The sequence below is a fragment of the Leopardus geoffroyi genome, chromosome B4, assembly GCF_018350155.1.
Source record: "Leopardus geoffroyi isolate Oge1 chromosome B4, O.geoffroyi_Oge1_pat1.0, whole genome shotgun sequence".
In the NCBI taxonomy this organism is placed as follows: domain Eukaryota; kingdom Metazoa; phylum Chordata; class Mammalia; order Carnivora; family Felidae; genus Leopardus; species Leopardus geoffroyi.
Genome location: NC_059341.1, coordinates 15,675,547 through 15,694,951, shown reverse-complemented (window position 1 = coordinate 15,694,951; position 19,405 = coordinate 15,675,547). Strand labels below are relative to the sequence as shown.

At 41.7% G+C, this 19,405-nt stretch overlaps 1 protein-coding gene across 2 annotated transcripts in view; it reads left to right on the top strand.

Annotated features, from left to right (window-relative positions):
• Positions 1–19,405, top strand: part of CUBN (cubilin) — a 283,940-nt gene that overhangs the window by 138,604 nt on the left and 125,931 nt on the right. For both annotated transcript variants that reach the window (XM_045463384.1, XM_045463382.1), the window contains exon 31: positions 288–457. In XM_045463384.1, coding sequence (XP_045319340.1) covers positions 288–457 — 170 coding nt within the window. The remainder of the gene's footprint in view (positions 1–287; positions 458–19,405) is intronic.

Below are 19,405 nucleotides of genomic sequence, written 5' to 3'. Positions count from 1 at the left end.
TGGCTTTATGAGAGCATGATTTTATTTGCACTTATGTTTGAGTATTTTAGAAATTATTTTTGGCGTCAGTGTTGAAGTTATTTGAAGTATTTTCTTAGTCATCCTTCATTTTGTTGGGATGAATGAATTAATGGTGGATATTCAGTTCTGCACGCTGATTATATCATCAACTACATAAAACTGGTGGTCAAACAAAGCATCATATTGTTCTATGCTACCAGGTAATTGGGCAAAGCTTTATCCATCAGGGATTCCTCTCATTTTTGAACTGGGTTTCCTACTTACAGGTTGTGGCGGCATTTTCCAGGCTCCTAATGGAGAGATTCATTCTCCAAATTACCCCAGTCCTTATAGGAGTAACACTGACTGCTCCTGGGTCATTCGGGTGGAAAGAAATCACCGTGTTCTCTTGAACTTCACTGACTTTGACCTTGAACCTCAGGACTCTTGTATTATGGTAGGTGACACAAATTTCAAGCATTGTCTCTAGTCAAGCCTGGGCCCAAACATTACAATATGAGCATATTTAGTAAATACATTAGTTATGGATGTTTTCAGTGTCAGATCATAGGAAACCCAACTACTGGCAACTTAAAATATAAGGATGTTTATGTTTTTATCTAAATACAAATCAGGAAGTAGATGATCTCGCGGTTTGTTTAGCAACTCAGGTTCTGTTCTACCGTCCTTCGTGTGTTGATTTGTCATCTTGTGTTTGTTTCCTATGGTCAAAAAATGGCTGCAGTAGCTCTGAACATCTTTTCTGAGTACAGATGCAGAAAAAGGGAGAAGGGATAATTCTATTTGTTTCTATTTTGTATTTTTTTAATCAAGGAAGAAAATTTTCACACAAGTCCGCTTACTTACCTACATCATTGGCCAGAATTGGCTGCAAGAGAGATTAAGGAATTTATAGTAGAATGAATTTATCATAACTACTTTAAATCAATTATTATTAAGCCTCCGGGGGTTTTCACAGGGTTCTACTTTTTTTGAGCTCAGGATATCTCGATCTGCTACTTGAACAAATCAGTGTCCCCTAGGACAGAATAGTTTTGGGGATGGGGGTGGAGGAAAGAGAGATGGGTATTAATTGGTCAGATGACCAAAGTTTCTATCACTACTTTCAGCTTTAATGCATTCTCACCTGAAATTAAGGATGTATCCTTGATGTAGGAGTGAATGAGAATGTATTTTGAGATTTTCTTTTTGTTTTTAAATTGATTTTTTTGGTTACCTGTTTTTTTTAACAAAAGATTTTCCATATTTCATTTGTATTTAGAGACATTTCACTCAAATATAAACCAGATTCTCTTGGCTGATGGAACTTTATATTTTAGTTTCCTGACAGTTTCTTACACAAACTCCAATTGGCCTGCTTTCAAATTTAACTCAAGAAAACTCAAAAGTTGTTTCACATTTTTCAAAGTAGTGCAGTCATGGTATGATTTCAGATACTATTTTACAAGATTAAAAAGTAATCTCCTTAAAAGATCAGTTGACTCATGACTGTTTTAGTCTTCTAAATGAGTCTTCAGGGTCTAAGTTGGCAAAGCATTGTACAGACATAAAGGATAGAACATCTACTTTCCATAAAGGTAACTCAGACCAACTCTCCTGAAAAAGACAATTTAAAATTTGTAAGCTGATATTTAAAAAACATCTTCCTAAATGCAGCAAAGAACTGACAAGGTAATGTGAAGTTTTTGAGTTAATATCTGAGAGAGATGTGAGCCTAGTATTTCACATAGCTTTTGTCTATAGGGCATTTGCTGATTCAGCAGGGGTTGGCAGCACCTCTGTGAGCCTCTCAGGGCGAAGAGGATCAGAGTTTGAGGCCAGAGCCGGAACAGGGTGGAAGTCCTGGTAAACCATATCCTAGGTAAAACAAAATTAAAACAGCTTTCACAGAGACTGTATTCCAGCTTTAAGTCACCTGGGTGGCCCCAAAATCTGAGGGGGATCCTGGCTGAGAGAGGACCCTGTATTGTTAATACATCCTTGTACATCTGGCAAAAGCAATTTAGAATCTTCTTCAAAGGGGGATAAAATCAGCCTAGATTTCATTTCTATTCATAATTTTTCATATGCAATAGCCGGCACACTATCAAAGATATTCACGTATATGAGGAGGGGATATAACATAAATGAGAGTCAATATGAGTAACAGACAATGGAAACAAACATAGTAATATCACATATTGGTAAACAGTTATGATTGGTAAACAAGCTCATGGAGATAAAAGTCAAACTTCAAACTCTCAGCAAGGAACTGCAAACTGTAAAAGGTGACACTGCAAATATGGAAGAGAACCAACTAAAATTTTCTGAACTGGATAAAATAGAATAGCTGAAATTTAGATCTCAATGGAAGTGGGGTTTTTTTTCTTTTGTTTAGTTTTTTGTTTTTGTGTATGTGTGTGTTTTGTCTTTTAGGCAGATTAGATAGAGATGAAGAGAAAAATAGTGAACTGGAAAATAAGTCAAAGGAATCTAGGGATAAATCACAATAAGCAAAAGGATGGAAAATATAGAAGAGAGGTTAAGACACATACAGTATGCTTATAAAAGATATAATATACATTTAATTGTCACCCCAGAAGGAAAAGTGAGAGATATAATGGAACAGAAGCAATATTTGAAATGCTAATGATGAAGACTTTTCTAAAACTGATGAAAGATGTCACATTTACAAAAACAAGAATCCCAAGGAACCCAAACAACTAAGCAAGTATAAATAGAAAGAGAAATAAATAGAAAGACATGCTAATCTAAAAAAAACTAAAGATAAAAGGAAAATGTTACAATCAGCCAGGGGAGTGGGTAGGGGGACAAATTGCTTTTAGGAAGTGGCAGACTAAATTCTGACTTTTCAACAGTGATAATTAGAAGGAGAAGAGTCAGGGGTACCTGGGTGTCTCAGTGAGTTAAGCGTCCAACCCTTGATTTCAGCTCAGGTGGTGATCTCATGGTTCATGAGATTGAGTCCCACATTGGGCCCTGCACTGACAGCATGGTGCCTTCTTAGGATTCTCTCTGCCCTTCTCTCTTTGCCTCCCCCCTACTCATGCTCTCGCGCCCTCTCTCTCTCTCTCTCTCTCGCTCCCTAAAAATAAACACATAAACTTGAAAACAGAAAAGAAGGAGAAAAGACAATGGAATGTTATCTTCAGTCTAAAAAAAGAAAATAACTACCAATCAGGAACTTTGTACTCTCCTAAAATAGTCTTTAAGAATGAAGGTTAAATGAAGCATTGAAACCAAAAAGGGATCTTCAGGAGAAGTTCAAATGGGCCGGAAACAAGTTGTTTACCTCATTGATTTGCTTGCGGTGGGCAATTCTCCACCATTTGCTTCCTTTCCCAAATGGGTTAGTGCCAGGTACAGTATCTTCTCTTCTCTTTGGTAAAGTCCACAACCCATAGAATTTAACTTACGAAAGAGTGTAAACAAAGCCTAGGTCAAAGGCACGCCCAGCATGGCTACATTTCCCCCCCCCCCCCTACAGTCATGAATAGAGTTTTCCACCTATATGAGATATAAATACATAGACAGGGTTTTCTCTTAACCACTGCCATATCTCAGCATGCAGCTGGGCTTGACTTAACAAACTGTAGTAGAAGGCAACAGATAGAAGGAAGTAAAACCTCAAATATGAACTGGTCCTAGGCATGGAGACAGGAAAATAAACCCAAAAACAGGTGCTGGGAGGAGTTCAGTCTGGCAGATAAGGTAACATACGAAATGTAGTAGTCCAAACAAGTTGTCAAAATGAGGGAATCCTGTGTGAAGGAGTTGGGGTATCCCTGCCAGTGGGCAGATAGAGCATTTGGAAACAGATGCAAGTCAACCGGAGCAAGACTTACACGTAAAAAGCGAACCACGTCAATAGCATGGTGCCATGGTTAAGAAATCTAACTCTGTGGTGGGGTGGACCTAGAGCTGAGTCTGAATTTTGCCCTTCCTGAGCTGTGTTACCCTGGAGTAACCCAGTCACATATAGATGCAGTTTCTTTAACTGTGACATGGGGATAGTAAGTACCTGTGTCAGACTTGTTGTTGGGATATTTGAGATCATGTTAAGTGACCTGCTATGCATATAGAAAGTTATTGATTCATGCCAGCCCTGGTCATAATGATGCTGATGGTGAGTGCCCACATAGGGGCATGTGCAATGAGGGCTGGAAGAGGGGACAGCAGGGAATACTAGAAGGAACAGTGAGCTTAAGGGCCAGTGCTTCCTTTCTGGGCCTCAAGGACCTCAGTGAAACAAGAACGTGGTTAGGCATCTTTCTCCTAGCACAGCACCTGACATCTCCTATACCTTGGACTCACTGACTATAGTAATAATCATAAGAAAACAGAAGAGGGGATTCATTTGGATCTGGAAGCCAGGGAAGGTTTCACTTTGGAAACGATGTTTGAGTGGCAGAATTTCACCAGTGGAAATGTGGTGGTGAGACCAGAAGAGGCTTTGGGAAAAGAATAGGGGAAATTGTTCACAGAGGCGTGAATATACACAGATGTGTGGGAATAGGAAAGATGTTGTCCTGGAGTATAGCTATGTGTGGGAGCACACAGAGACCAAGAGTCTATAGAAGACATCGTGAGTGGCCTCAGGACTGGACAAACTCTTTTACACTCTCTGAATCTGAAATTATCCTATAGATAGTATGAGTTGATGAAAGTTTTCTGTAAAACAGAGGAATCATAAACTCAAAACTGTGTTTTATAATGATAATGGGCAGCTGTGTGAAGACTAGGTTGGCAGAGGAAGAGAAAGATGGCAACAAGGCTATTTGGGAAGCTATGGAAAAATCAGGGGTGGTGGCCTTGGGCATGGAGAAAAAGAGACGTATTGGAGAACTCATGGTGGTCATATAGTCACTGAAATTTATAGGCTAATGACATGGTGGAGGGTAAGGTGGGTGTTAGAGATGAAGAAGTGAAGACTATTCACTTGAAGAACGAGTGAGCGATGACGCTAGAAAGTGAGTAAAGGGGTAGACGTCGTGAGTGTGATTCGGAAACTTTTCAGTTTAGAGGTCTACACTATGTCCCTTACAGAGTTTGACATAAGAATTTAGTGCTCAGGATGGGATCTGAGCTGGATGTGTAGGTATGATTAATTTCTGTAGATCTGGGTAGCTGTTAAGCCACAAAAGTAGGTGTGATCACTTACAGTAGTATTTTCTAAAGAGAAAAGGGCCAAGTAAACTTGTTGGGAAACACCACCATTTATGGGGCAAATGGAGAAACAGAGGAAAAGAAAACTGAGAAAGAGCATTCAGAGGCAGGTGGAGAACGAGAGAGAGCGGTAGTATAGAAATGGGGGGCAAAGCCAATTTTAAGAGTGGGTGATCGAAGGTATCAAATCCAGCAGAGGTCAACTAGGAAGAGGATTGGAGCAAAGCTACTGAATTCAGTCTTTGATGACCTTGTAAGGAGCAGGATGGGTGTGCATAGTAGTAGAAGACTCTAGATCACAACAGGTTAGAAGGGGCAGGAACTTCTTAGCTTTGTCCTAAAGTGATGGCAGTGAATGATATAAGGGGATGAAAGGTTATAACCTACAGGTAAGGCGAGACCAATGGAAAGTGGAGAAGCTTGACCATGTGAAAAAGGCAAGGCACTGGTGGAAGAGGAGCAGCTCAATATAAGAGACAAAGGGAATAATCGATGCGGTCATGTTCAAGGTGGCGATCTGAAGAAGAGACAAAGGGATCCTATAAATTTCATATTTTCAGAATGCGAAATTAAAACACACGACTGACGCTAAGCCATATAATTTTCATTTGCAAATTTATTCACACTGAAAATTACAGAAATCACACATAAGATAAGTTATTTTTTGTTTGTACCATTTATGAATTACCTTTACAAAAAAGATAAAGTAACGTGGAGAAGGACTATTCTGGTAGAGTGGGGGTAGAGATCTGCTGTGTGTGGTTGCCAAGTGGACCCAGTTAAGGGATAGCAGGCCTGCAGAGCTTGGAACCAGGAGGGCAGTATCCTGGTGAGGCTGGAAGCTTGGCTCCAAGTTATGGTTAGTTGTCCAGGGGGCTCATGAACGCAAGCATTGAGGCACCAACCATCTATCCTTTACAGCTAGGTGGACACTGGGTGTGAAACGTACCCAGCAGTCCAGTATCTTACATAATATCTCTGCAGCTTAAGTTCACACAAAGCCCATCATTCATTCTGGAGAATTCAGATTAATTTCTTGGTCCCGGTGCTGAGACAGAGTCATTAGCAAAGAGAAAAATATTCAGCTGCCAATGATGCTGCCAGGTAATGTTTGTGTTCGTGGGATTTTTAATAGAGCCCAAGTGTATTATTAAATACCAAGGTAAATTATGGCTGGATGGGACCAGCCATCGTGTTTTTTAAAACTCCTATAACAGTTTGGATTGTCAGAAGTAGAAATATAAATTTTAACAGACATTATGGCTAATAGTTGCAAACGCATAGATACATAGAATGTTAAGGTTGCAGGGGGAGAGATTAGAGATAATTTACTGCCATATCCCAATTTTTTGTGTGTGGTATTCTTATTTTAAAAATAAGAAAAGTGAAGTCTGGATGGTCAGGATCAAGACCTGGTAGATGTTAATAGCAGGGCCGGCACTAAAACATAAGCAAGCCTAAAGTAAGAGGTAGTATTCTGGTAAAATAGAAAAATTACAGGCTACACGCAAGGAACCAAATTGCAGACTCGCGGGCAGCTGAGAAATCGGGGGAGAAAAAATAAAACTATTTGCATTCTCTTTTGGATGAACCCAGAGCTCATTTGTCAATACGAGGAAGAGTGTTAGGATTCCAGATACGAGGAGGAAGGTGTCTTTGCTTTGGAGGCAGGTGGCCTGGGCTCCATCCACCCGTTCAATCTTCGGTGTCAACCACGCGCCCAACCCTGCTGGGCACTGGTGTCCAGGCATGGCTCCACCACTCCCTCTTTTCATGGCCGGGGGATCTGAGCTTGCCCATTTGCAAAATCGAGTGCCTGGGAGACCCACACAGAAACAGGATCCAGTTAGGAGTTGTGTCTGTGGGTGGGAAGAAGAGCACAGGGTGGACATGAAAAAACAGATCCCGAGGGTCCGGTGACGTCAGTGTGGGTTCGCTCTAGAGGTCACAGTCAGATTCGCACAGACTGGCTAAGCTTCGGGTTCTGCCCTGGGGAGCAAGATCTGGCATTGGGAAGAGGTCATCTCCACACTCCACTTGCTGAGCAAAAGAGAGCTCTTCCTGTGGCAGGCCCTGGTCCCCAGCAGTCCTAAAAGGAGGCGGAGTGAGCCCACGGGGAACCCCAAGCCATCCCTGTGGCTTTGTGGAACTGAAGGCAAAATTTAATGAGTAGAAGAAACGAATGAAAATCTTAAAATGAAACAGTAATACACAGCCTCTATCCTCTTTCCTATGACCAACCAACAGCAGTGGTCTTTGTATCCCAAAGGCAGCAGTCTGTTTGGTACACAAATTGCTAATAGATGCAGGGCTGAATAAATGAATGCATGAATTTTGCGGTCCCTATTCCTGCAATTGTCAGTACTTCAGTGGAAAATTGCAGATGACACATTTGGGGATGTGTTGTGCTGAGTTCACTCCCTGGCACAATTATTGATATACGATCTCACTAGTTTGAGCCGCATGAGAACTTAGATAACATCACAGAAGCCCGTTTTCTAGAATTTCATGCTGCTCTAATGAAAAAAGAGAGAGAAACGGAATTTTCTGACTTGTATTGAAGTGGTGGGCATCGTGGGGAGCTAATCGGAAAGGTCCACTGGCACTCGGGTTTCAGCTAATTTGGTAATATGTTTGCACTTTCCGCTCTGTCCCCTTTGAGTGGCTAGTGTAATTAACCCCAGGCTCTCCTGAATGACACATTGTAAGTATTTCTTGCTAGGGCAGCAGTGGGACCCACTGGTTGGGCATGACTCTGTATGGTCAGCACGCAAATGGCTCCATTATGTTGCCTTTCGTGAAGGCTGAGTATTAAAGTGACCTCCAACTGACAGTTAATTGCTTAATTAGAGTCTCTCTTCCGAGCCTTAAATCCACGTAGCTCTGCAAGCTCTTATCGATCTCTGAGAAATGCTGGTTGGTAGCTCAGTGCGAGAGAGGGAGAGGTCGGTCCTGCAGCCCCAGCGGGGCCCTGGAGACTCCCGCCTCTGGTTTCAGCATCCTCTTTGCTCAGCACAATGGAATGTCTGCCTTGGGAGAATCAGTTAGAAACAGATAAAAGCAAGCGGAGCACAGTCCAGATCCAGCCTCTGCTTTGGAGAAAATATACATTAGGGCGAACAGAGCCTAGTACAAAAAAAAGGGCACATGATGAGTAACTGTTTTCTTTCTGAAGCTTTTTGCCCCCATCCGGGAGAAAGAAAACAAAGTGTGTGATCTGAAGAAAACCAGATCCCCTCCCCCCACCCAAAGCCACAATGTCTGGTCTGCTCATTGCGCAGGTTGTTTCACTGTAAGACCCTGGGTGGAACAGGGCAGACACAGGACGCAGAATCCGTATTTTGCTTGATTTATTTATTTAGTTTTAGATACTACCCATGATGTGTTTCCTTTTAAAACATTGATCTGTTCCAAAACAGACCCAGGAATAATAGAACTCAGTGCTTCAAAGAGAAGATGGAAGCGATTCTTTAAATATTTATTGTTTTACAAATAAATCCATGACAAGAATCCGCCTCTCCCTGCCTCCCTGTCTTCCCTTTCTCCCTCACTTTTCCCCACAGGAAGTTTCATTTCTGTTTCTAGCTGATACTTGAGGACTACCTCTGACGGATTTCTTGAAAATGTTTTATTCTGTGACTTGCCTTTGATAACCTGGCCTTCCAGTGCCAAATTAGTCACCAAGAACGGTGCCAACAATTCACATCCCCAAAGCAAATACTAACTGAACGGAAGCCACAGTTCTCAATCTGTGGGCACAGGCTTTGTTTTGTTCGGTTTGCATTTCAGCTCAGAATCTCACTAAATGCTTGTTTATTTGTGAAAACAAAATGAGCTTCTTGGATTTCTTTGCCTATCGACATTTCCGGGGATCTTTGAGTCCCTGCTTGCAACGATGACAAATCGCTCGAGGTTAGAATCTGTAAAAATTGAGGACCGAGTGCAATAATGTAGAACGAAGGAATAGGGGTGATGAAGTCCTGATGTGTGAGATGTGCCACCGTGAGTGTCACCTGGTATTTAACCTCAGAGACACCTGGCTGGCAAACACCGCTGCCTGAGGAACCCCATGCTTCCTCCCCCTCTCCCCCCCACCCCCACCAAAGGCTGCTATGATGAGTAATATTTTCATTTCCTTCCTCACATACACTTATGACTTTAACAACTTGGATATTTTCCTAAGGGATTCCCCTCCCTATCACTGAATATTTCCTCTATCTTGGAGCAGTTCCCATTCCAAAATGGGAATTCTGTTAGCAGCTACACCACCATGTGCAGCACGTGAAAATCTTTCAGGGACTCCCATCCTCCAAATTGACTTTTTCCTGCAATGCAAACTGTCTCTTCTGAACCCCAGATATCTTATCCTTTCACCCTGATAATCTTTAAGGTGATCCAGAGCAGGAGACACGTGTTGCAAGGAGTCAAAAATGAAGTCAAAGATAAAGGCTGGGTTGAAAACCAAAGTAAGCCGGGGCCCAGGTGAGGGAAGAGGCCATTCTAGACCAGACAGGTTATGGCTTTTTAGACCAGAGAAGGACGAGAAGGGGATTTAGATCTGAACCTAAGAATAAAACTGAGGGGCGCCTGAGTGGCTCAGTCAGTCAAGCGTGGGTTAAGTGCTCAGGTCATGATCTCCCGGTTCTTGGGTTCGAGCCCCATATTGGGCACTGTGCCTGGAGCCTGCTTTGGATTCTGTGTCTCCCTCTCTTTCTGCCCCTCCCCCGCTCGTGCTCGCACTCTCTCTCTCTCTGTCTCTCTCTGTCTCTGTTCTCTCTCAAAAATAAACAAACATTAAAAGAAAAAAAAGAATAAAACTGAGTTTAGGAATCAGGGATAGAAATCTTAGGGTTATGTATTGGCCCTGGACACTGTGCCCTTTGGTACACAATGTGCTGTATAAGCCATGCTGGGAATCCCATGCATGTTCAGTGGGATGGAATCCATGACAGGTGCCAACTGTTCTGAAATCCATGGGGGCCCCAAATTCTAAAATGCCACTGTAGGAATGCTTTATTGCAGGTCTAAATAAACGAGACACTTCCATTCTATTTCCTGAGCTCCCATGATTATCTTTCTTGGAGGTCATGGATAAAACTTGATTTTATCTTTTCAGTTGGTTTCATGATAATTGATCAGATGTCCAACGGACGGGATTCATTACTGGCTCTATACTACTTAGTATGTGGCTGTGAGCAAGTTCTGTTTTCTGAGCCTCAACTTTACCAAATGTAAAGTAGAATTGTAAGAAAAATTGGATTTTTTAAAAGGTAAAGCATTTAGCATAGTGTCTGGTATAGATAAGTGTTAATTGTTACCCCCAATTTTCCTTCTACTGCTTCTGTTACTACTGAAACCATGTTAAAGGTCTTATCTTTTCAAAAATTGTGAACCGTAGGTACCCAGAAATGGATCCATAATCCATAGTTCATTGCTGACTACCATCATTAGTTATAAAGGCCAGCCTTATCTTAAAATATTTTTTAAAATCTTAAAACATGTAATTTGTTTTCGCACATTCTTCACCATATCATCTCAGCGAATTTTATTACTTCATAAATGTGTTATTTTAATACCTTCCAGAAGATTCACAAATGAGTTCAGAAAAAAAAAAGTAGTGTCGCAGAAAATGCCAATAAAAGCATATTCATATACATTTATATCTATTCATATACATTCGTGATTTGTTTTCAGGGAAAGCTCAACTCGAGCTCAGACCAAACACTGTCATACTTTGCGGATTATAAAACACACCGTGTGTTTTTGCTTTTGAATTAAAATAGTTTCCTCGTCCTCCAGTTTGTAATAGTTTTAGCCCACGCATATTTAGTTGGTTTATTTCCTCCTCGAGCAAGATGAAACTTAGTAAAACAAGAAAATAAGAGATACAGTAGAAATATTTTCTCACTTCCTCCTCTCCAACTCGATCTGAGGGAATAGATTCCAGTTTCTGGAGATGAAAATACAAACATTACTGAGGAAGCTACTGTTCATTTTTCCCCCTGGGTCATATGCTTCGGGCTGTGCGTGCTGACTATTCCAGTGAGGTGATCATGAGTCATTCCATCAGCCAGAATTTGGATCAGTGGGGAGGGGGCTGGGGGCTCAGGGCTGTGCACGGCATCCGAGTCAGACACCTGTTCTTTCCCTCAAAGCGAAGCATCAGTAATTACTTGTCTTTATTTAGTGCAGTATTTTATATCATTGGGGTATTCAGCTTTCTTGTTGAATCAGATTTTACATTTTATGAAGAGTGCCCCACAGTGGCAGTTGTTTGAAGCTTGAGTTAAAGGGGACACATATTTAGGCAGGGAAAAGTTCAGGCGCCATGACCAAGGGGAGAGGTGACGAGGTCCCACACCCAGAGGAGCCCCTGTGGGAAAGTGGTGGCATGGGTCCAGGAAATACATCGGAGAGAGAATTGGCAAAACACATAGATCCATTGGATTCGGGAAATATGGGAGGGGTCTGAAAATGTTCACCAAGTGCATAACCTGCTGTGGGCATTTATGGAGGCAAGAAATGAGGGTGAAGGAGAAATTAGGGGAGGAAAGATGACTTCAGTTTGAGACATCGATGCTCAAGGTTTGTGGGGCCACACGAGCAGTGGTGTCTGGAATGCAGTTGGATAGATAAGCCTGGAGCTCAGAGAGAGGTCTGCACTACAGTTGGAGATATTAACCAACTAGCAAATGCCTCGGAGATCTTAAAACAGAACCCATATCTGTTTAACTACATTCTTGTCGGGCTGCAAAGACCAGATTAAGTGGCATTAATAGCCATCTGCCTTAGATACTGTGGCACTGTCATATGAGTAACATATTTTCTTGTCTTTGTATGGATTTCTTTCCTTACATGTCTGACTGGCTGCACACTTAAACATTTTAAATGTATACAGTATTTAAAAGTTTTACGTGCTCCTCATGTTGAATTTCTAAAATACAGGCAAGAAGAACAAAAGAAATTAATGCCATCCATAATATTGCAATGTAAGGACAAACCCTGAAACATTTTGGCTTATTTCCTACACTTACATACCTATCCATACACACACATGCACACTTACACACATGTACACATAGATAGTTAAGCTAATACCACACATCATTTTGTATCCTACATTTCCCACTTAACACTTAATACGTTTCTCCTCGAAAGTAGTATCCTTGGCTATTTAATCAATTATATAGACATACTAGAATTTCTTTAACCGCTAGCTTATTATTGACCATTTTGATTACTTCTTTATTATCATAGTGCTATGAAGACCATATTTATATGTGAATCTGACTCGACATTCCCTATTACTTTCTTCATCTAAACACTCTTTTCTTTAGTGAACACTCTATTATGAAATATTTTAAGAATATAAAAAAGTATAGACTATATAATACATGTGAAGTGTATAAAGAACAAAGTCATCTCACTGTCCAGACTTGCCAAATTGTAATATTTTCCCATACTTGCTTCAAGTTCTTTTTTTTTCCCCCCCAAATAAAGGAATTACTAAAGAGACAGTGAAGTCCCCTGTGTCACCCGCACTGACACTATTCCCTATTCTCATCACAGAGGAAACTGCTTATCAGAATTTGGGTTTACAGCGCCCATGGCTGTTTTATACTTTTTCATTTTTTTGTAATTTTCATATACAGCATATATTATTTTGCAAGTTTTAAAACTTTAAGCAAGGAATACCGCAAATACAATACCCTTCTATTTGCTCTGTTCGCTCAACATTCTGTTTTTAACGTTTGTCTACTCTGTAATGCATTTAGATTTAATGCGTTCTTTTTTTAAAAATTTTTTTTAACGTTTATTTATTTTTGAGACAGAGAGAGACAGAGCACGAGCAGGGGAGGGGCAGAGAGAGAGGGAGACACAGAACTGGAAGCAGGCTCCAGGCTCTGAGCCATCAGCCCAGAGCCCGACGCGGGGCTCGAACTCACGGACCACGAGATCGTGACCTGAGTTGAAGTCGGACACTTAACCGACTGAGCCACCCGGGCGCCCCTAATGCATTCTTTTTGCCATCGTACAATACTCCATTTCATGAGTATACCACGAGTCGCATGCCCATTCCACTGTGAATGCATGTGCAAATTGCTTCCAATATTCAGCTGTTGCAACTCTTATAGCAATGGACGTTCTTGGACATATTTCCGAATGCAATCATGCAAGAGTTTCCCTAGGTTAGACATATTGACGTGGAAGTGCTAGCTTTTACATTTACTCTGCATTGCCAAATCCTACTGGAAATATATGCGTGAGGATTCCCATAATGAATGGGAGAAACTTACCTTCACATTCATACTATATTCTTTCCACGACACTTCCAATACATTGTCTGACTTGATCTTTACAATGATGAGACAGAGGGAGGGATTCTCCACCCCCATTTGTGAGATGATGGAAAGATAACCAGCGGCTTCTGAAGTGCCTTGGCAAGAAAACAAATACCCTCGGTGGACCCAGGACTCAAGTGTTAGGACCTAAGAAAAGAATGCTTCCAGGTGTTCTGACCATAAGGTCCCTGTGTTTCCCGGGTGTTTTTAATTGAAGGTCAGTGTGCTTGCCCCTGGGCTTTAGTTGATCTGATGGAAAATGTCAGACAGGCTGGAGCCTGTGCATAGCCTGCCAGCAAAGGCCATGCAACAGAAGGGATATGAACAGTGTGGTTTGAACTAACCATGGATACGGACATCCATTGAGGATCCACTTGTGGAGTATTTATGAAGCTGTGTTGTGGAGCTGGGAAGGTTTTGTAGGGAAGGTGTTTGGGGAGGAACCCATATTTGAAATCATTGCCTTTCCTCAAAGAGGTCAGGTACTTTGTTATCTCCAGGTCAGCTGGTACATTAATGGATCCTATCACAAATTCCCGAACAGTTTGTGATAGCCGTATTTTCCAAAGAACTAAGGAAGAAACAAAGAAAGAAAACAGGATCACTGGATTCACTGAGTACTTCTCCTGTGCCAGGCAGCACATATTACCTCATGGCTCCTTCCTCCATCCCTAGAGGAGCCAACTGTTAAAAGAGAAGTGAAGGTGTCAACACTTAGTCCTCTGTTTCTCCCCTTTGCACACACAGCTCAGTCCACTCAGTTAGTGTCTGTCCATAATTATGTCCAAACAACTCATTAGACCTCCAGCGACCTCCATGTCACTAAGTTCATGAGTATTGTTTGCTCCCTCAGTAGTGTTCAGTGGTTGATCACTCCAGGTGAGGAAAAGGAGACTCAGGGGTCTAGGAAACTCATTATTCTCCCCTGATATTTTCAGGGATTTCTATGTAGAGAAATGAGGAGAGAGGAGAAGTGAAGAGAGAAGGAAGGAGGTCAACCAGATGGCTATTTCTTGTCGCGGTTCACATTTTAAGCCCACTGTCTCTTGCTTCTTGTGGCCATTCCATTTCTCCATCCCCCTTAAGAGAATATTGGAATTTACACTTTGTTTTTAATTTCTCCAAAATACCACGATCTTGAGTCTCCTTTGTGTAATAGACTTTAACTATTTGGAGCACTGGCAGGTGTTTACTGCAAATAGCAACATAGCAGTTGAGTTCAAAAGTGATCCTTAAGACTCCATTGTTCATTTCTCTCTCAGTCCCTCATTTCACACCTCCTGCATTAGTTATCGATTGCTGCATAACAAATATCCCCAAACCCCAATGCCTTAAAACAACAACATTGAACGTTTCTGTGAGCCAAGAACGAGGGTGCTGGGTACCTGGCCCTTTCCTAGCTGGCTCACATAGTCGGCAGCAGGATTCAGTTCCCCGCAGAAAATGGGCTGGAGGCCTCCCTCGTCTCCTCTCCAGGAGGGCCTCTCTGCAGGTATCTCATAGCACAGCAGCTAGACTCATCAAAGCAGGCAGTGCAGAGTGCAAGAGAAAGGGCTGACGAGATGGAACAGTCCCTCTTTTGTAACCTAGTCATGGAAGTGACATCCCATCACCATGGCTCTCATCTCTTCATTGGAAGAAGTAAGTCATTAGGTGCAGCCCGTACTCCTGGGCAGGGTGGGTTGGGGTGATTACACGGGGACATGAGTCACTGGGAGCCAGGTCAGAATTGCCCCTACCGCCCCGCTCCCTGCCACCCCGCCCCAACAGTCCCAGCTGGAAATATCCATGGGTTATGCTCTAGTCTCATCCGTGTTGCTGGACAAACCCCTTCTCTCAGACCTCTTTTTGGTTTTGCTGCAATAGCTTCCTACTTTTGTTCGTTTCATACAGAGCAATTTATCCTTCTCTTTGTCTCCCTTTACAAATAGAGGCTTATATCTCTCAAGTACGTACTGTGTGCCAGGAAGTGTTGTGAGGGCTTTGTATCTTTGTACTCATTTAATTCTGGTGAACAGTCCGAGCTTTACACTCATGTCAGTTACACTTATTTCTATCATCAGTAAGTGTATGGGATGGCAGAAGTTCCCTCTCTTTTCTCAAATTACCAGTGCTTAGGACCCTAACCCAGGCCTCTATAAATGTCATCACAAAGGACTGTTAGTCTTGTACCTGAATGGCTCCCCACCCCAATGTCACTTTATGCCGGAGCCGACACGTGTTAACTCTGAAAAAAAAAAAAAAAAAAAAAAAAGGTTTCTCAGATCTCCTCAAGATATTAAAGCATCAAGTATTAAAATGTTTGGCTCAGTTCTAACTTCTGGTTAGAGCTTAGAGTGCGGAGGGTTCCCAAGAGCGCCATAATGTCATGTGTCCTGAATACTCTGGGCTTTGGGGACAGGCCTGATGTCCTCTGCCCACCTTCCGCCTTCCGTGTTCTCTTGCAGTGCTGGCAAAAGATTGGCATTGCCTGTGAGAAGGGCACTGAGCAGTTGTGTGTGTGGCATAAGCCATGTCCTGTGATTAGACCCTCCTCCATTGCCCATTGGGGCCAAAATGTAAAAAGCCTGCCCAGAAAGCAGCCCCAATTGACCTCTTTCCCACTGTGAATAGCCTCTTTTACTCACTGTCATGCCTGCTATGCATTTATACATTCCAATCCATGAGAGGGAGGACAGCTATTTCCTAACTCTGGACTTTCCCTCATTCTTAGTCCTCTGTTCTTAGAGGCCATATACTCTTACCTATGTAATTCATGCACTCATCCATACATCAAATATTTACTGTCTGTTATGTGCCCAAGTCTACTCTCTTAGTCTCCTATCTTCATGTGATAAATATAAGTTTAGGCATTTTGAATGTGTGTGTTGGTATCCGGAAATTTGACAAAACTCTGGGTACTTTGTGAAGGGACCGATTAACTTCTTGTAGAAATTAGGTTATCCCTCAACCAGATATGCCTTTGTTTTTAGAGTCCCAGTAGTTGGAGCTTTCAGGGGTATGGCTACTTTTTCTTTTGTGGATTCAACTTCAAAATTTTACTAATGTCATCTAGAAATGAGTTAATGGAAATGTACCGGTTTTGCAGGGGGCGGGGAGGGGGTGCGGGTGGTATATTTCTCTGACTTTTACCACTTGAGCAACAGATCAGAAAACCAATTCTCAGGCCTAGCAAACTCTTGGCAGTAGACTTAAATAAGAATTATATATCTGTAAGTTATGTGACTGTTATGTGTGTCTCCAATAGTAATATAATTTGCTAGGTCTGCCTTGGGAACTAAATGGAAGTAAGGGGAAATGCATATTGATAATTTCCATGACTTTAGAATTTTAAATAAATGGGATCAAGGTTTCTCATATTTTCTTCCTTGCAGTTTTTTTCTTATAATTTTATAAATTAAAAGTTAAATTGATTTGGGGATGCCTCGGCGGCTCAGTCGGTTAAGCATCTGACTCTTGATTTCGGTTCAAGTCACGATCTCATGGTTGTCAGGTCAAGCGCCACGTCAGACTCTGCGCTGAGCATGGAGCCCCGATTAAGATTCTCCCTCCCTCTCTCTCTGCCCCTCTCCCCCACTCTCCCTTTCTCTCTCCCTCTCAAAAAAAAAAAGTTAAATTTATTTGGCATTACAAGAGTTAGGAACCATCTAAAATAAAAGAATTGTTATTCTAAACTATTTAAAAAATCAGTTGTTTCCTTGTTAATCTGAGGTCTTGCACTTTCATAAAGCAACAACTGGATATATATATCTTAATAACTATCGCCAGCATTTTAAAGAGAAGTGACAAGATATAATTTAGAATTTGGAGACAGGGGACGTAAGTTCCTGACTCTACTCACTGTGTGTATGAACTCGGATTAGTCACTAGCTTACACTGGATGAGGCAATACTTTAATAGCTAGCACACTAAGTCTCATTTTCTTCATGCAAACAAAAAAATCACATGGTGTTGAGGACTAGATTAGGATGTTTCTGATGGTCCTTATAAAATTACAACGTGCTAATCAAATGTAGTGTTTCAGTGGTATATAATTTTGATTCAGGGACATCTGGAAACCTTCTACCTCAGATCCACTTCCTGAAAAGCAATGCTCCAGCCGTATGAACTACAACCAAGGCCCTTTGATTCCAGGGTCTCTGGGGGAGGGAGGTCTGAGAAACACATAGACATCCTGGAAGATGTGCCCATTCAAAGGATCCCCTGGGAAGTGGCTCATTCTTATGACTTTCTGAACCATTTAGCCCTAAATTTCTACCTTACTTTTTTGCCTTAAGAGGATTGCAGCCATTTAGAAAAGAAGGAACAATACCTACCTACTCACTAGGCCTCTGAGTTTGGGGAGAAATAAAGGAGACTAAAAGAGTCTTGCCTTTGTGAGTGTATGGACTTGTAAAAATCCTCTTAGTGTATGTGTTGTTTTTGTTGGTGGTATTTTTTTGGTGGGGGAGTCTGTATACCTCACAGAACCCCAGTGTTCTGCTGAAGTATAAGAAATGCTGTGCTAAACAAACACATCACCCCAAGAGAAGCAAATAGTCTCGTGTGGATAGTCTTGACCAAGAGTCAATTGGCATATTCTCTAGACTCCCAAGGCGTTCTAGGAAGGTATTCTTTAAAGCAAGATAGTATTAACATTACTGAACTCTAAGGATGTTATAGCTGTATCACCTTAGGAAAGTATAAAGCCAAGTATACCAAAAATAAAGTCTTGGATTAAAACAATGGTGGTAACATTTGAGAGTAGGTTGAAGTATAAATATAGTAACGAGGTTTTGTAATCTTGATTTATACACTGTTTTTTTTTAAGTTCTTATTTATTTTTGAGTAAAATAAATTTTTACTCAAGGAAAGAGAGCGTGAGTGGGGAAAGGGACAGAGAGAGAGGGAGACACAGAATCCAAAGCCGGCTCCAGGCTCCGAGCTGTCAGCACAGAGCCCAATGTGGGCTCAAACCCATAAACCATGAGATCACGACCTGAGCCAAAGTTGAATGCTTAACCAACTGAGCCACGCAGGCGCCCCTTGATTTATACATTGTTTTGACTATTATTGATGGTGTTCAACATGTTCAATAGAAGCAGTCGTACTAGATTGAAAACTATAATTTGACTTGGTTAAGAAAACGTAACTGAGTTTGTAATCAATCTTTAAATGTTAAATAGAGGCCGGGGCGCCTGGGTGGTTCAGTCTGTTGAGTGGCTGACTTTGGCTCAGGTCATAATCTCACGGTTTGTGAGTTCGAGCCCCGCATTGGGCTCTGTGCTGACATCTCAGAGCCTGGTGCCTGCTTCTGATTCTATGTCTCCCTCTCTTTCTGCCCCTCCCCCACTCATGCTCTGTCTCCCTCTGTCTCAGAAATAAATAAACATTAAAAAATTTTTTTTTAAAAAATGTTAAATAAAAATCAGTTTTAAGGTTTTATTTATTGGACCTGTGGATTTAAAATACGAACATTAGGGGCGCCTGGGTGGCGCAGTCGGTTGAGCGTCCGACTTCAGCCAGGTCACGATCTCGCGGTCCGTGAGTTCGAGCCCCGCATCAGGCTCTGGGCCGATGGCTCAGAGCCTGGAGCCTGTTTCCGATTCTGTGTCTCCCTCTCTCTCTGCCCCTCCCCCGTTCATGCTCTGTCTCTCTCTGTCCCAAAAATAAATAAACGTTGAAAAAAAAAATTAAAAAAAAAAAAATAAAAAAAATAAAATACGAACATTAAATAAAGCAATGAAAAAGAAAAAAGAAGGAAATGGTGTTCTAGAACCACATTTATTTAAAGTTCAGTATTGTAAAAGTTTTAGCCCCTCAGTAGAGAGTTAAACATCTTATTGATGTTTGATTCATGTGCTTATGATGAACTAAACTGAGAATTGCCTCCCACT